At 48.4% G+C, this 15,655-nt stretch overlaps 4 protein-coding genes across 4 annotated transcripts; 3 read left to right on the plus strand and 1 right to left on the minus strand.

Annotated features, from left to right (window-relative positions):
- Window positions 1-152: 152 nt before the first annotated feature.
- Window positions 153-1,703, minus strand: BGW36DRAFT_397300 (uncharacterized protein; the record flags this gene model as incomplete). The annotated part of the gene is made up of 3 exons (XM_046218276.1): window positions 153-387; window positions 538-1,506; window positions 1,600-1,703. 3 exons carry the CDS (start codon window positions 1,701-1,703, stop codon window positions 153-155), a joined length of 1,308 nt encoding a protein of 435 aa, XP_046072336.1.
- Window positions 1,704-4,606: 2,903 nt separating this feature from the next.
- Window positions 4,607-6,541, plus strand: BGW36DRAFT_379150 (DUF409 domain protein). The gene is made up of 3 exons (XM_046216182.1): window positions 4,607-5,125; window positions 5,181-5,802; window positions 5,853-6,541. The coding sequence occupies exons 1-3, from the start codon at window positions 4,774-4,776 to the stop codon at window positions 6,259-6,261; spliced, it is 1,383 nt and encodes a 460-aa protein (XP_046072337.1). The 5' UTR covers window positions 4,607-4,773; the 3' UTR covers window positions 6,262-6,541.
- Window positions 6,542-6,728: 187 nt separating this feature from the next.
- On the plus strand, window positions 6,729-13,485 carry BGW36DRAFT_320089 (putative proteasome activator subunit 4). Its single transcript, XM_046212628.1, has 4 exons — window positions 6,729-7,057; window positions 7,127-7,643; window positions 7,703-13,100; window positions 13,168-13,485. Exons 2-4 carry the CDS (start codon window positions 7,210-7,212, stop codon window positions 13,228-13,230), a joined length of 5,895 nt encoding a protein of 1,964 aa, XP_046072338.1. The 5' UTR covers window positions 6,729-7,057; window positions 7,127-7,209; the 3' UTR covers window positions 13,231-13,485.
- A 304-nt stretch (window positions 13,486-13,789) lies between these two features.
- BGW36DRAFT_379154 (P-loop containing nucleoside triphosphate hydrolase protein) lies at window positions 13,790-15,618 on the plus strand. The gene has a single exon (XM_046216183.1). It carries the CDS (start codon window positions 14,075-14,077, stop codon window positions 15,536-15,538), a length of 1,464 nt encoding a protein of 487 aa, XP_046072339.1. The 5' UTR covers window positions 13,790-14,074; the 3' UTR covers window positions 15,539-15,618.
- The last annotated feature ends 37 nt before the right edge of the window (window positions 15,619-15,655 follow it).

Genomic DNA, 15,655 nt, shown 5'->3' on the forward strand with positions numbered 1-15,655 from the left:
ACAACAAAGTCACCCCATCGATTGTCAATATTTCCAGCTTTTGTGTATATACAGATGCAGGACATCAATTGATGCACCGGGGTATAATATGTATAAGAGAGAAACCATGCCAACATCGAAATACAAACCAGGATGCTGACTGGCGAAACGCTCTAGCGCTTTCTTCGCCCAAAAATGGAGCTAAATCGGCGCCACGACTTACCCTTCATTTTGGGGTCGTCCTCATGTGGTCGTTCGCCGTTGTCTTCCTCGCCAGGCTCAGCCTTTTTGTCAAGGGTTGTCCATTTCTGATCGTGGGTTTCCGCAGCCATGCTATGTCTCTTCTTGGACTTGCCAGACCGCGCTGGGGCGTTCGCGTCGTTCAAGGGGCCAATATCTGATAATGTACTGGATCGATTCGCAGCCTTTTTACGCGTCGAGGAGTCCCGTTGTGCTGGCGCCAGTCGATCTCTCGACAACTCCAGTTCGGAGCCTGGAAAGGTCGATGACTTGGATCGCAGCGACAGCTGCGACTCGGCCAGCGAGTCTCCTCCATACGTGGGATTCTTGGCCCACCCCTCCACAAAGGCGATCCAGATACCGCTGGTCACAATAAGCACTCGCAGCTCTTCTTCTAGGTTGATCAACTCCCGTCGTGATTCTCCGGTAGCCGAATTTGGCGGTGGCGGGGAGCCTGCGTCGTCGCTGGAAGACGGGGCTGGAGGATACGAATACTGCTCAAAAACGTCGATTCCATTTCGGGTCATGGATGCAAGGACGGGATGGCGGCGCGAGTTGGGGTCGAGGACGCTGAACGTGAAGCGTTTCTGAAAGTCGCTGCTATTGTAGTTGTCGCCGGCAGAAGATATGCTGGAGACCCGACGGGTTCCCCTGTCCCGAGCAACCCATCGGACCTTTCGGCGCTGCTGGTCTCCTTTACACACCAGTTCGTACGATCCGTTGGGCAGCGGCGAGCCTTCCCACGACACGCCCAAGCTGGACACAATCTCGACCTTGCACGAGCGTGGTGGGTCGTCTTTGGTGAACGGTTGGCAAACGCAAATCGTCGCGACAACCTCTCGCTGGTCGGCAGACGAGTCCTCTGATGAGATGCTACGGTCGTCATCGCCCAGCCCATGCTGCTCATACATGTCGCTCGTGACAATAACAAGATCGCGGGGACCCAGCCCCCGCAAGCTGGCGAACAGCTTGGGAAATTTGCACGCTAGCCGGGGCGCTACGGCGGCTGGGAGAACGTCATATTTAGGGAATGGTCGCGACATCTGACTGCTCTCATGCAGTTGAAGAAGAAGCTTTGGGCGCAATGTTAGTCGGCGATGGCTCGTCGCCACTGGATGCGCAAACTGGAAGACTGTTTTGGGGCGAGCAGAGCGTTTACGAACGGCCGCGGGACGCCGTACAGTGCTCGTTGGGGTTGTAACACTGTCATTATTGGCATCTCCCTCGTCGCTCGACGAATACACGATACTATGGTGGGAGGATTTGGCAGAGAGGGGAGGAGCAGGGCTTTTCCGTGACGCAGTCGAGTTTTCTGCTGCTGTAGACTTAGAAGACCCGAATGGGTAGAAGTCTGGCATAGACGGCAGGGCCATGAGAAACCCCAATTTCTTCTCCGCTTGTGCTTCTTCTACAGCCTCGGGTTGCGAAAATTCGTGTCGATGGGCTGCGGCTGCGTCCGCGGTGAAGCCGAGATTAAATAACATCAAGTCAACCTCGGCGCAAAGATACACAGGCACCCACGATCACGTAGCGAAGTTGAAGTGGCCAGAATTGGCCCCAGGAACATGTTCAGTTTACAGCCTGGGCCACCAAAGATGTGACAAGCGATCTGGTCGGTCCGGTCAAGCAGGATACATCTGTATCAGTGACAGGGTGAGTGGAGAAGCGATGTATATATATTTTAATGTAACGTTTGTCTCTATTCAATTAAAGATCTGTCAGTCTTGCTCGTCGGTGGGAGAGTAGTTCTTGCTATAGGCATATTCATGGTTTTAAGTAGGATCTGAAGAATGCAAGGGGTGGGGGGTCACGGAGCTGGAAGCATGGCGGGACAGTGCTGTTACACAGCGCCCGAGAGTGAGATTGCGTATGCCCAGAAGCACGAATGTTGTATACGGCGTATCCGGGGTAAGGGGAGTTTACCTTGTCAGTAGGTGATGGACGGTTCGATATTAGGGCTGTTGAATGGATCTACTCTAAAAAAAAATAAAAAAAAGGATTCAAAATAGCAAACAGGCACATGAGCAGGCATTATTATTATTATATAAGTGTTAGTTCAGGATAGGCAGGGCCGTCAACCACGTAACAAACTCTGATCTTCTTCACAGCGCCAAGAATCCACAGCCGGATCATCGAGGCACTAAATTCGGCCGAGCAGAGGAGTGTTACGGAGCTTCGGGACCCATTAACATTCTGGTCGGGGGTCCAATTTTCCGTATCCGTATTCATTACTACTCACAAGGGGCAAGTCTGGGCTGGGCTGTTAGGGAAAACCCAAGAAGAATCAACAGCCTCGCGGGATCCGCACGGCTTGTGAGGGCTGAGAGGGCTGAGAGCCTGAGAGGTTTATGTTGGATGTTGTTCGCATAACGCTTTGCTCTTATTCGCAGAGGAAAGTTTAACACGCATCAGAGTTCGGTCCAGCTAGTTAGGCTGCACCTGTTTCACTGCTTGACCTACCCACCCTTCCGTCTGCCGCCGGCCTGCTAGACATAGCATAGCATACACACGCAAGTACTGGATTCTATTCTTCTAGCAATATTCAGTGTGGAGGGCGCCAAGACCACGGAAACCGTCACCGAAATCCGAACGCTGGGCAGGAATTTTCTCCATTGGCTGGATTGCGAACCGGTGCTACTAATTAGCCAGCCTGGTTAGCACTCGTACGTAAGAGTCGGTAAGACAAGGGGAGCGCTGTAGGGGCGGCCTCCTTTAGCCCCTGTTAAGTCAGTCATCCGGCAGCCTGGGAAAAACCCAATCCTTGACTCAGTATCCGAGTCGGACAGCCGTTTGCAGAGCAGGAGGCTAACTTTGAAGGTGCAAATTGGGACACAATGGTGTGCGGATATTCCGTTACCTCCGCCCATACAGACGCAGTCCCCATACCGCGGGCGTCATGTGACCCGTCACTAGCCCGATGCGGCACGCTCAGCGAGCCGGCAGCTTCCGTTTCCGACAGCTGACCTTCTGCTCGCTAATCACATGACATCGTCCGCGTTTTGTCCGTCAAGATAATCGCACTCATCTCGCAAATCATGCCAGCCAGAAAAGAGACAGACTAGTGGCCAAGACTCGGTGGTGGTGTGTGACAGTCACTAGCGAGGTGTGGGCGTGTCGATCACTGGCCGCATCCAGGCGCCGCGCCAGTTGCGCCGCCAGTTGCGCTAGGAACAATTTGTCAACAAAAGGTGGTTTATGTTAGTTAATATTCCACAACTAACTAATCACTGATTATGGATTATGCTAAATCTTGCCTAGTATCCCGTACTTTGTACTATGTACTGCGCTATGTAGTTGCATGTTCTCTAGTAGTGGCAAAGACCAGACCCTCTAGTGCCGGCGGTCGGTCGTCGGATAGAAAATTCGAGATCGTCTCGGATGCAACTTTTATGCACAGGTGCCACAGAGAGGGTCAACTGGAACTTTGCCACGCTTGTGCTAAGATAATAATGTCGATATGAGAGAGCATTATCATGCTGCCTTGTACTGTACATACCTACTACCTGCACCGTGGCGGTGTGAGCCTGCTCTGGTAGTTACTAACCCAAGTTAGTTACTGGTTACGAGCCACTTTTGTTGTAGTCTGTGTACACTCACGGCCTTAGGCAGCAAGATATCCAATAACCACCGCTAAAACAAAACTATATCAGCATGTTCATTATTTCGCTCTTGAATGAATCGATGATATCCAGGCAGAATAATTTCCAAGACTACGAAACGGGTTAAATCGACGTATTCGTATTCGTATGTTTATCCCTATTTTCACCTGAAACTATGGCGTGTTTGATCTAGTCTATACACGCGTATAACTTCAGAATGTTGATATTAATATTATTATCAATTATATATCTAGGTGTCAAACATGTAGGCAACAGTTTCCACGAGATCAATTGATGCCTGATCTCTGGGACTTGATGCCAATACTAGTTAACACCAGGCATGAATGTTCGTGACCTGACATTGCCATTTCCACATATGTAAACAGTATGTAAAGCAGTACCTGCGTCTAAACGCAGACGCATGAGAAGGTTGAAGAGTTTGGATTAGACACAAGGGTGAACGAGCACCAGATCGATGTTGGAATGATAGAGTACTTCCAAGGTCTCCTACCTAACAAATTCTGTCTTGTTTGATGAATATAATATTCAGATAGTGGCCTATGTCGTATTATATAATGGCTTCAATGCTTATGCCAGCTAACCACGTGGCACAGAGACCAGGGCACAATTCAAGCAGGGAAGCTACCCCGGCTGACACACAGAAGGAGCGACCGGCCAGTATTTTCTATTGCGGTGTTGTGGGTACTATCCATTCTTATAAATTGATATAGGTACAGAAATGATTCCTGTTTGTTTTTCTGTGAGAAGGTCGGTCGAATACAATGCTGCTGCAGTTGAACGCAAGGCCAGAATTACACAATATGATTAATTGATTGTCGCGTCTCCACCGCGCCGAGCCGCTTTTAAAGTTATTCCCCACATCAGCTCCCTTTGACGCCGTCCCATCGGCTTAAGACAACACGTCTGGATAAAGCCCATCGATACTGGCTCTGATATGGATCTTGCTCAAAAACCCGACAATTCTCCAGCACAGCGTGCTGAGGGCAAGCCAATCGCGACTGGGTCCACGTACCTCCAGCATCCGATCTGGAGCCTCGCCGGCTTATTCTTAGCTTGGAAGCTGTTTCTCTTCGTAGTCGTCGTCAATTGCCCCGGCTTAGGCTATGACGCCTCGACAAACCTGCTGACCGTCTCTGAGACAGATGAGCCTGTCGCGTCACTGGCAAGGATCTTGAAGTTCGTGCGATGGGATTCCATCTATTTCGTTCGCATTGCCGAGCGGAACTACCTTTTCGAGCAAGAGTGGGCATTTCCCTATGGCCGCGTGCTACGTAGCTTGACCTCTGGTATATTCTCCCACAGGCGCGTCTACAGGTCTTCAACTAACTACCTCTCCAATAGCTCTCGGTCGGTCAGGTCGCACTATCCACCCACCAGAAATCGCAGTCATTGGTATTTTGCTCTCACATATAAGCCACTTTCTGTCTGTTCTGGCGCTCTTCAGTCTTAGCAACACTGTTCTTGGCCATGAGACGTCCCGCCAAAGGGCTCTATGTTTCGTTTCTGCTGCTCTCCATGTCATCTCTCCGGCGGGTGCTTTTCTCTCGGCCCCATACGGAGAACCGGTGTTTTCATGTTTGAACCTCTCTGGATTCTACGTATACGCGTTGGCTATTTTCGCTGAACAGACCAGAAACTACAGCCGGCGAGACTTGTACTTTATCGTTGCAGGTGTTTTATTTGCTGGGGCTACTCTGATTCGCGGCAATGGGATCCTAAGTGGCAGCCTGTTTGCTTACGATGCTGTTCAAGGAGCGATTTCAGCTTTGACTGGAGGACTTTCGTTCGGCCTAATACGTCGGACAGTATATGTGGTCATCGGGGGCAGTATTATTGCACTCGCAATGGTTGTACCTCAATACATTGCGTTTCAAGAATATTGCCAAACAAATCCAGATACGGTACGCCCATGGTGTGGACGGCTTTTGCCCAGCATCTACACCTGGGTTCAGGCTCATTACTGGTGAGTTCTGTAACCACCCGCTTAGTGGAAGTATGCTGATGTTGTCCTAGGAACAACGGTTTCCTGAGATACTGGACGATTTCTAACCTGCCACTATTTCTTCTCGCAGCTCCTATCCTATCGATCATGTTCTACTCGTCCATGGTGGCGCTCTGGGGACGCCTAGGGCAGTCTTCCTCTGTGTGCTGGAGTCACGTGCCCCAGGAAACGATACTTCGACGGTCCATTGTGGTTCGCCTTGCGATTCCGCAGGGGATACTGGCCGTCATGGCATTTACCAGCTTTCATGTGCAGATCATCAATCGGATCTCCTCTGGCTACGCGGTGTGGTACTGGTACTTGGCCTCGGTTGCATTTGAGTCTCCAAGCCGACGAGCATTCGGCGTGATCGTGCAGGCGATGGTAATGTACGCTGGGATCCAAGCTGTTCTTTATGGATCTTTCCTGCCACCGGCCTAGCGGGAAAAGCGAAGGGGGCTATTAATAAAAATGATAATAAAAATGATGTCGTCTGATACTGTTCTTAAGATTGCGCGTCACAGTGGTGCCTGTCGACTCTGTGCCAAGACAATGCAAGCACGGACTGGAATTTGCATTTGGCCCCGGACAAGCTCACCGAGCAGCAGGCCGACTAGGCAGTAGAGGACGCGAGAGCACAAATGCAATAATCAATAATTATATAAGGGAGACAGACACAGGCAAACAATCGCAGAGCGCCTCTCCTGTCCGTGTTGCTAGACCCTACTTCCGTCCCGTCCATGTACTGTGGTCCGTGACCATAGCATTATGTCATCCAGCTTCGGTGGGCTCGACCATCCCCCAGCCCAGGCCAGCAGCCACTAAGCTGTCCCTAACATAGCACTAGCACGCACTGGCAGTGCCCTCCGTCACAGCCTCACAGCTCCCCCCCAGCTCTGTACCCAACCCCATCCACCACCACCACCACCTCCTTACAATCAGCCCTCTGCTTGTGCTATTCCTATCGATTTCTCCCCCTACTGCACCTCTACGCTGGTGTCGTGAGATGCACCCCCCGTATCCTTCTCCTGCTGAACCCTGCTACCATTAGTTTGGCCGGCGTGTCTGTTCTGTCTTCCTCCAAACTCCAATTCTTGTTGATTACCTGACGCCACCCACACTCTCGCCCCGTCATCAAAGCCACCTCCGCACACAGCCGATGCAAACAAGGCTGAATTAATCAAGTTGGGAGTAGACTATCTCTACGCATTACCCTTCCTCGTTTGTTGGATGAAAGGTGTGTTCGTCTGCGAGCTTGATCAAGGAAGGCTGTTGGACTCTCGTGCGCTGACCGTCTTCTTCCCAGTTCTCTTTGATCGTCACCCTTCGCATTTTATCTCCCCACAAGCCTTGCCATAACGGAACTTCGCCTGAAAGCCATATCCAACTATGGATGGCCCTAATGCACACCGCGTCGCTTCTATCTTAACCTCCGACAACTTTCAGAATGCTGCAGAGATATCCAGAGCGACGTCGCCTGGTGGGCAACCTGCCGAAACAAACGGCGCCAAAAAGGCCAGAGTTAGACCGCGTACCTACCCATACTTTGAGTACCTACCATATGCGACCGAGGATGATAAACAACGAGAAGACAACCTGCATGAAATTCTGAAGTGTCTATACGTTGCAGTGAAGGCCGGTGATTTCAGCCCTGGTGCTGTGCATTGGACCCGGGAACTGCGAGGATGGCTATCACTCAAGTTCGACCCAACAAGAGAAGAGCGCGTGAAATTGGTTAGATTGTACTATGAGTTATCGCTCGCCCCTGGAATAGATCCGAACGTGGCCGAGAGATTTGCAAGCATGTTCATGCTTCTCACAAAGTAGGCTGTACTGTTGGCATGATATAGACGACTTTTTTCACTGACCTCGAATCAACTAGGCGAAAGCATTATCTACGGCCTGTGAAGGATCTCACTCTTGACTGGAAGCCTCTATTCAAGGAATTGAGAACTTTCGTTCTCCCAACCGAGTCCGGCTTAGTCCATTCAACAAACCTCAAACGCAATATTAAAACCCTCACCAAGCTATGTGCCTTTGCTCAGCTCTACTTCGACCCGTGCGAGGTCCCAGCAATGCTGGAAGAATTCCTTCCGCATTACACCACTTCATTTTCGGAAGGTGCTTTCGTCGTCGTGGGATTAATGAACTTACTCCTGCCTACTTCTCCTGCACCCGAATCTAGGGATGATTTGCGGCCGCAGACATACCTTCCTACGTACTTCCATCTCTGGTCTCTTGTCAACCGGTCGAAGACTTTCGATATGAACTTTTTAGATCATTTATCTCGATTGGCTCGGGACTCCTTACCCGCAGGCTATATTCCCTTTGCCGAATATGGCATATTTACGAAAGAGCAATCGTCGCTTATCTTCACTGCAATTCTAAGATTGTTAGAAATCCCGGTTGGCCAGGCTACTTCTCCGTATAGTGCCTTGGTCGACATTTCATCTGGGTTGGGTATCATGCTTGACAGAGATTCGCGAAAACACCCCGTTGCTCATCACATAGCTCGTTGGATTGTGATGTCATTGTCTCCGGCTTGCTTAGAGTCGCAAGATTCTGTTCTAGCACAACTCGAGGGTCTTATTCAAGCAGTTGAGACCTTCTTTCACCCTTCCAATTCCGGAAATTGGACCAAGACGTTGGCACAACTGGTTTATTATTTGGCCGACTTTTTCGTGATGCGTTGGAATCGCGAGCGTAGTGGTGAAATGGAAATACCTCCAGAGAGGAGGTTGAATGAGCCGCTGAAAAAGCGGTTCGTTCTATGCTTGCGCGATGTCATCTTTATGGGCATTTACGCAAAGAGTGGAACGGCTATGAACTTTTCGCTGTCTACTTTGCAGAGCCTGGCTTACCTTGAACCGCATCTCATCCTTCCTGGTGCATTGCAAAGGATTTACCCGTCTATGCAAGGCTTGGTGGAGGTCCATAGAACTACTTCGTCTCTGAGGTCCCTTCAAGTTCTGTCTAGAATCATTGTTCGCACCAAAGGCTTTCGTTGCCACATGACAACACTCCTTGGACTCGCTTTGCCTGGTATCGATGCTAATGACCTGGAAAAATCTATGCATGCCCTTTCTTTTATTCAGGCCGTCTGCTACAACATACCATTCGAAGACTTGACAAAGGGTCGTGATGATGTTAACTGCAGCATGCTAGCAATGCAGTGGATTACTGGTGAGGTAGAGAGGATGGAAATAGAGGGTGCCAGTGTCCAACTCAACTATGACACTGATTTGAGCGACGAGACCGAAGAAATGATTCTTCGTTCGTCTACAGCAGGCTTTGGCGAGTTTCTAATCTCATTCCTGGGTCGAGTCTTTACCCTCCTAGAAAACCTGCCTGATGCCTCACGGGTGCGAAGTGGCTCTCCCGAAGAAAATGTCGTCAATACCCTTCCTGCGACTCTTATGCCGCTATTATCGGCCCTGTCACCAGACCTCTATGATATGGCCCTGCAAAAGGTCGTGGACTTTGTCGCGAACCATGTCATTCACCAGGCTAGGGATGCAATGGCTTTCATTTGTAATGCTGTCTGCAAGGTGAATCCTGAGAAGGCGTTGAAACGTTTTGTGCCTCTTTTGGTCCAGTCAATACGTTCTGAGATCGATGAAAATGGTGCTGCCTCTACGCGGACAACTGGCTCAGAGGTGCTGCCAAGAGACCGAGCTTTAGTCTGGAACGTGAGCATGCTGAGTATGTGTGTTGTTCATGTGGGAAGTGCGGTTTTGAACCACAAACAAGAGCTCCTAGATATTGCCATTTACATGCAAGAGAAATGCAAGGGCATACCGACTATCCACGTGTCAAATTTCATTCATCATCTCCTTCTCAACCTTACTGTTACGTATACTCTGGATTATGGTCTCCTCGAGCCAGAGGACATCAAAGATGGTATCAAATTGGAGCATTGGGGGTACCGGCCAGATCCAAAAAACTTAACCATAAATTGGCATGTACCGAAACGTGAAGAAATTGAGTTTGCAGTTACTCTATTTGAAAACCAAGCAGAAAGTGCTCTGAAACAGCTAACTGCCCTGACTGACGGAACATCTAGCGTCAAACGAGATGGTAGTGGAAAAGAATGGTCCGATGAAGTAACTAGGAAACTCGTGTTGCTAAGACTCATAACTTCTGGCATTTCGGTTCTTTTTGATCCCAAAGCAGCATCCAAAAGTGATGAAAATGGCGTTTCACCCGAGTCGAGCGACGTTGAAATGATCGAGACCAATGGTAATATGTCGGAAAAAGAAGATGATGAAGATGGCGACGCTTCTCTTGATAGTACAGATGAAACAACCGTAAAGGAGACATTTGCTTATCCTACTGGATATACCTTCTCGGAGGATGACCCTTTATACACCAAAATACACAGTATCAGAAGACGGGCCGGTCATGTACTCCATGATGTGCATCGCTTCCTGACGGAGAAGCAAGAAGACGATGTACCCTGCTTCGGAGCCTTGTACACCGCCTACAGGTCCTGGTTTATCGATGTTGGAATCGAAAGATCAGCTCATGTATTAGATAGGGTCACTCGTCTTCTTGCTGCAGACATTCACCCATACAAAGTTAGCGGGATTCGCAAAGACTACCCAAGACCTCTTCTTATCCGGCGTGCCAACGTTTATCATTTACAGCGTTTACGCCACAATGCAGCCCCTCGCCCGAGATCAAAGCTCGATGAAAGGCTGTTCCTTGATTTGGCAGAATCAAGCGTTTCGATTTACACTGATATCCGGCGAAATGCTCAGAATGCTGGGGAGTCAGCTCTCAAAGCTGTTTGGGGCTCTCGCTTATTGGTCATACCACCACTGCTCGCAGCCCTGCAGAAGGCTATCAAGGAAAATGATCATGCGCGGATCAAAGGCGCATTGTACTCGTTACTGTATGGCAGCCTGGCGAAGACTGCGGGACGTCACTGGAAATATACACCTGATATTGTTAGAGCCTTCATCGATGCAAGTAGTGTTGATAAGCCTTCGGTTCAGAAACTTTGCTCCGGGGCAGTTTACCAGATCATGGACTATGGCCGCCCAATGGAGAGGATGGCTGTTCTCAATGAGGATATTATTAACTCAATTACACCGGGCGAGGACGTTGAGGATAAAATAGAGATGAAACGCACCTCTATCGGCAAGAGGCGTGCTGCAACGGAAAAGAAAAAGTCAGAACTTGCGGAGGAGCTTGTGGAATTGGCCCGAACATCTCACTGGAAAATTGCAAGCCGTGCCGCAAGCATCGTTGTCAGCATGGGCTTGAGATTCGATTATATCGCAAGCGATAACCTCGTTGATCTCGTTACATTGGGATCAATAGATACTCATCCAGGGCTTCGAGGAATGTACTCTCAGGCTATGATAGCCTTGTTCACAATGATTGATGTCCGCGCTATTTGTGGCCACAGTTACAAAAATTACATCCTCGGCAAGCAAACTTTCCCTGCCAGGATCCATGTTGCTACAAAGCGGTACGACAAGGGTTGGACTGAAGAGTACCTATCTAGCTTTGCTAAACCTGAGGCCGAGTACTATGTGGATCACGATTTCCCAGGGTGGCTCGTTTGGTCAGAAACCATGCCTGCCTACAAGTCCAATATCAAAAAAGACATCGAATATGACGATCTGGAATGGAAAGTGCGCACCCATATGGGAAAACTTTTTGACCGCGAATGGTTTTCCAAGTTTTTCATGTATCTCAAACAGGAACCTCGCGATGCGTCAGCCGACAAGTTCCGCATGGCATGCGCGATGATGCTGCTTTACGTCTTTGAATTAATGTTCAGGGACGAGCTTACCACGGCTACCTTCGATGAAATTAAAGAAGAAATCGAGTTGGTGTTTGAGGACGGAAGTGACAAGCACCAGCATCGTGCCACAGCTGAAATCCTAGGTGCATTGCTCAGTTCTGTGACAGATATTGATGTGGAGAAGAGAACATTGGTATGGGAATATGCTTTCCCCATGGTACGGAAGATTTTCACAGATGGTCTTACCCCTGAGAATTCTGGCTACTGGACGACATTCCTTCATATGGTTCTTCAGTGTCGAGATCCCCGTCGTGCTTGGCCTTTGGTCGATTGGCTAGCCGACTTCCGGTTAGACATGTCTTCCAATGCTGCGTTCAAGGAAAGCTCGAGGATTAGCCTACTGCATCAGTGCATCATAGATGCAGGCTGGCATTTCCAATTAGAGAAGCCTATTGTCGAAGACTTTGTCGCCCATCTTGATCATCCATATAAAGGCGTCCGAGAGGCTATGGGTCATACTCTAGGATCAATTTACCGAACCAGATACCATGAGTCTCATCCCGATGTCGACAGTCTTGTCAAAGCCCAAAGTGCTGCATCTTCCATCGGCACATATCCATATAAACCATCTGCAGACTTTTCAAAAATGATGAGAGGCGTATTCGAAAGATTGAAGGTATGGCGCCAGGAACGCCAGCCAGGCCAGCAGACTCCTTCTTCCTATACATCTGGCAGCAAGACTGTATTACTTTGGCTGGACTCAACACTATCTTCTCATGAGTGCACACAGCTTGTGCCATTCTTTTCTGAAGTCTTCACTGAGGAGCTACTTCACATGATGGATATCAAAGAGGACCCGGAGCTTCAATCTCTAGCATATCATGTTTTCCGACACCTCCCCAATATTCCTTATCCTGCAGAAGAAAACTCACCGTTTGTTGACAATCTCATCCACATTGGACAGCGTTCAACGTTGTGGCATCAGCGCCTTCGGGTGATGATTAATATGCAAATTATCTATTTCCGCCGTCTATTCCTTTTGTCTCCCGGTGATCGCGACAAATTGTTTGAGTGTATCGCAAACATGCTTCAAGATAGTCAGCATGAGGTTCGGGTCGGCGCGTCAGCCACGCTTTCAGGCATGATTCGATGCTCTCCCGTGGCACTTCGAGATTCATACGTCAAAAAGTTCCAACAACGATTTACAGAAAAGTTGGCTAAAAATCCTCTACCTAAGAAACCAAAAAATCACATTGGCAGATCATCAGCTGCATCTAGTCGAACAGGAACTCCTACTCCCGAGCATACGAGACTCATCATCACTCGTCATTCTGCCGTCTTAGGTCTTGGTGCGTTGCTTCAAGCATTCCCTTATGCGAGCCCGCCTCCAACATGGATGCCCGACGCCTTGACTACGCTGAGCACGAAGGCTGCCAACGACCCCGGTGTTGTTGGTCAAAGCGTAAAGAGTATTATTAGCGAGTTCAAAAAGACCAGACAGGATACTTGGCACATTGATCAAAAGGTCAGTCTACAATACTCTTCTTCTTATCTAAAGACAGCCGCTGATATTTTTATGATTTTACCAACAGGCATTCACACCTGACCAGCTTGAAGACTTGGCTGGAGTCTTATGGAAAAGCTATTTTGCTTAAATCCATCCTTGGACTTTCTTATCGGCCGTCAATCTAATTTTACATAGATGCTTCCCAGAGCGAGAGGATAATGAAGGTAGAGTGTGTAATAATAAGTGCTAAAAATGTACGAGGCAGATTTAACTTGGGACAGCGAGCTTCACCTTACCTTGTAAAAAGTAGGCTATTTGAATGCAGCAGCTTGCGAATATATATATATATATTTTGGGGTTAATTGGACTTACCCCAATTATTGTCATTTTTCCCCTATTCGACTATATGAATTGATGTATAATCTTTTTCGTAAAACTTCTCAAGTATTAAAAAAAACTCTAATCTCAAGATGTGCCTAAGGACTACACACCAATCGATTAACAAAAAAAATGAATACGATTTCTTTGACAAAGCAGAAATAAAATCAAAAATCGCAAGTCAAAGGACCATTAGGCACGTATGATTAGAAAATTGATAATGGACTTTAGAATAATGAAACAATCGTAAACCTCACGATCTTTGCTCTCTTAAGAATGTGGCTTGCTTGTGGCGCAGGAACAATTATTAATGGAACCAGACTTTTCCCGCCCTTCCGTCCTTGCTTACTTGTGTTCTCGACACACTGTAGACTGCCTTGCTTTATTTTCTTTCTGTCTTTCGTTTTTGTATTATTGCCATTCATTTTTTTTTTAAATTTCTATCTGTCTAATACGCTTTGCTCCTTTGTTAATTTGCCCTTCGATTTGACAGTCATATGAAACCGTTTTCTTGATGGCTGGCCATTTTAGCCCAGCATCGGCACCTTCCAAACATCTTCAAAAGTGCTCGCTGTGAATGTAAGCAACTAGAAAATTTTCAAAGCCAAAGAAATATGGCTCATCGCATCCATGCTGGCGGTGCAGCGAGCTATCCTCTACTTGATCCCTGGTCCCACGGGATTGGCGTGATAAGAGAAGTTTGGTCCTGTTGGTCGGAGCTCGATATCACACATATCGGATCCCTTGTCGCTATTGCCGGCGTTGTACCAACGGCGTGGAGATTCTTGCAGCGCACATGTACTGAGACATACGGCTGGATTAGGCGTTGTTTCGTGGCTTCGGTTACAATTCCCGGAGGTGATCCTCTTAACAGGAGCGTAGTGCAATGGATCCTGTCCAACCGGTCACGGCATTATCGATCCTTCACGGGTCGTACAGAAATTGGAAGTGCTGGTGTTGACCGGGCTGCTACTCTCAGGAAAACTCGCCACGCAGTCCGCTATTCGCCCCATTGGGACACGAAATGGCTCTGGTATAGAGGTAATGCTATTCATGTAGTGCGTGCAGCTGGGAACTGTGGTGTGTCCATGTCTGATCCGAGTTATGACGGAATCGGAGGCGAGGAAATTACAATAAGCTGTTTCGGTTGGTCAGCAGAGCCTGTCAAGAAGTTCATTGAGGCCTGTCGTGAGTATGCAGATAGGGAGACCCAATTTTTTGTTATTATTTACGCACGGGATCGGTACGGGCTAGCATGGAAGCCAAAAGCCCGCAAGCCGATCCGACTGCTAGAAACCGTGCACTTTGATAATCAGCTCAAGCAGGAGCTGCTCGCCGACATTCGAAATTATCTCGACCCCAGGACTCAGAGACTTTACCAGAGCCGGAGTATGCCTTACCGCAGAGGGTACCTATTTTATGGTCCGCCAGGAACTGGCAAGTCATCTCTATCGCTCGCCATCGCGGGTGAGTTTGGCCTCGACCTCTACGAAGTCAAGATCCCCAGTGTCGCTACCGATACAGACCTTGAACAGATGTTTCAAGAGATACCGCCAAGATGTGTTGTCTTATTAGAGGATATTGATGCGGTGTGGGTGGACCGCTCAAACGTCCAGAAAAACGACCATGAAGGAAACCACGTACCAAACTGCACCTTGTCTGGACTTTTGAATGTCCTAGACGGTGTTGGATCGCAGGAAGGTCGCATTGTCATCATGACCACCAATCGGCCAGAAGATCTTGATCGTGCATTGGTCCGACCCGGCCGCGTAGACACAAAGGTCTATCTCGGAAACATCAACCGGAAGTCCACTGAGGAGATGTTTCTACGCATGTTTTCACCTGATCTAGGCTGTTCTTCACAGCTGAATATGGATGAAATCCAAGAGCTTGCTGTTGAATTCGCCAGCCACATTCCAAACGATACATTCACCCCTTCATCTCTACAGGGATTCTTCCAGCTGTACTTGAACAGCCCTCATGACGCTGTTTCAAATATTGGTGAATGGGTCAAGAGAGAACTTTCGAAACAGCCGGATAAAGAATTTGAGGACGTATTTAATGAAAGGAAAATATAAATAGATTGTATATTATATATAAACCATTATCGTTGCCATTTAGACGCAGTATCAATAACAACTTCATGATAACATTCAAAGTGTAAGTGACCAGCATTACAGACATATCTATATCAA

This window comes from Talaromyces proteolyticus, assembly GCF_021365285.1.
Source record: "Talaromyces proteolyticus strain PMI_201 chromosome Unknown BGW36scaffold_6, whole genome shotgun sequence".
In the NCBI taxonomy this organism is placed as follows: domain Eukaryota; kingdom Fungi; phylum Ascomycota; class Eurotiomycetes; order Eurotiales; family Trichocomaceae; genus Talaromyces; species Talaromyces proteolyticus.

Coding starts and splice junctions, on each gene's coding strand:
- BGW36DRAFT_379150 (XM_046216182.1), top strand. CDS start 4,774: ATGGATCTTGCTCAAAAACCCGACAATTCTCCAGCACAGCGTGCTGAG. Junction 5,126..5,180: donor GCTACGTAGCTTGACCTCTG/GTATATTCTCCC, acceptor CCTCTCCAATAG/CTCTCGGTCGGTCAGGTCGC. Junction 5,803..5,852: donor TGGGTTCAGGCTCATTACTG/GTGAGTTCTGTA, acceptor ATGTTGTCCTAG/GAACAACGGTTTCCTGAGAT.
- BGW36DRAFT_320089 (XM_046212628.1), top strand. CDS start 7,210: ATGGATGGCCCTAATGCACACCGCGTCGCTTCTATCTTAACCTCCGAC. Junction 7,644..7,702: donor ATGTTCATGCTTCTCACAAA/GTAGGCTGTACT, acceptor CGAATCAACTAG/GCGAAAGCATTATCTACGGC. Junction 13,101..13,167: donor CTTGGCACATTGATCAAAAG/GTCAGTCTACAA, acceptor TTTTACCAACAG/GCATTCACACCTGACCAGCT.
- BGW36DRAFT_379154 (XM_046216183.1), top strand. CDS start 14,075: ATGGCTCATCGCATCCATGCTGGCGGTGCAGCGAGCTATCCTCTACTT.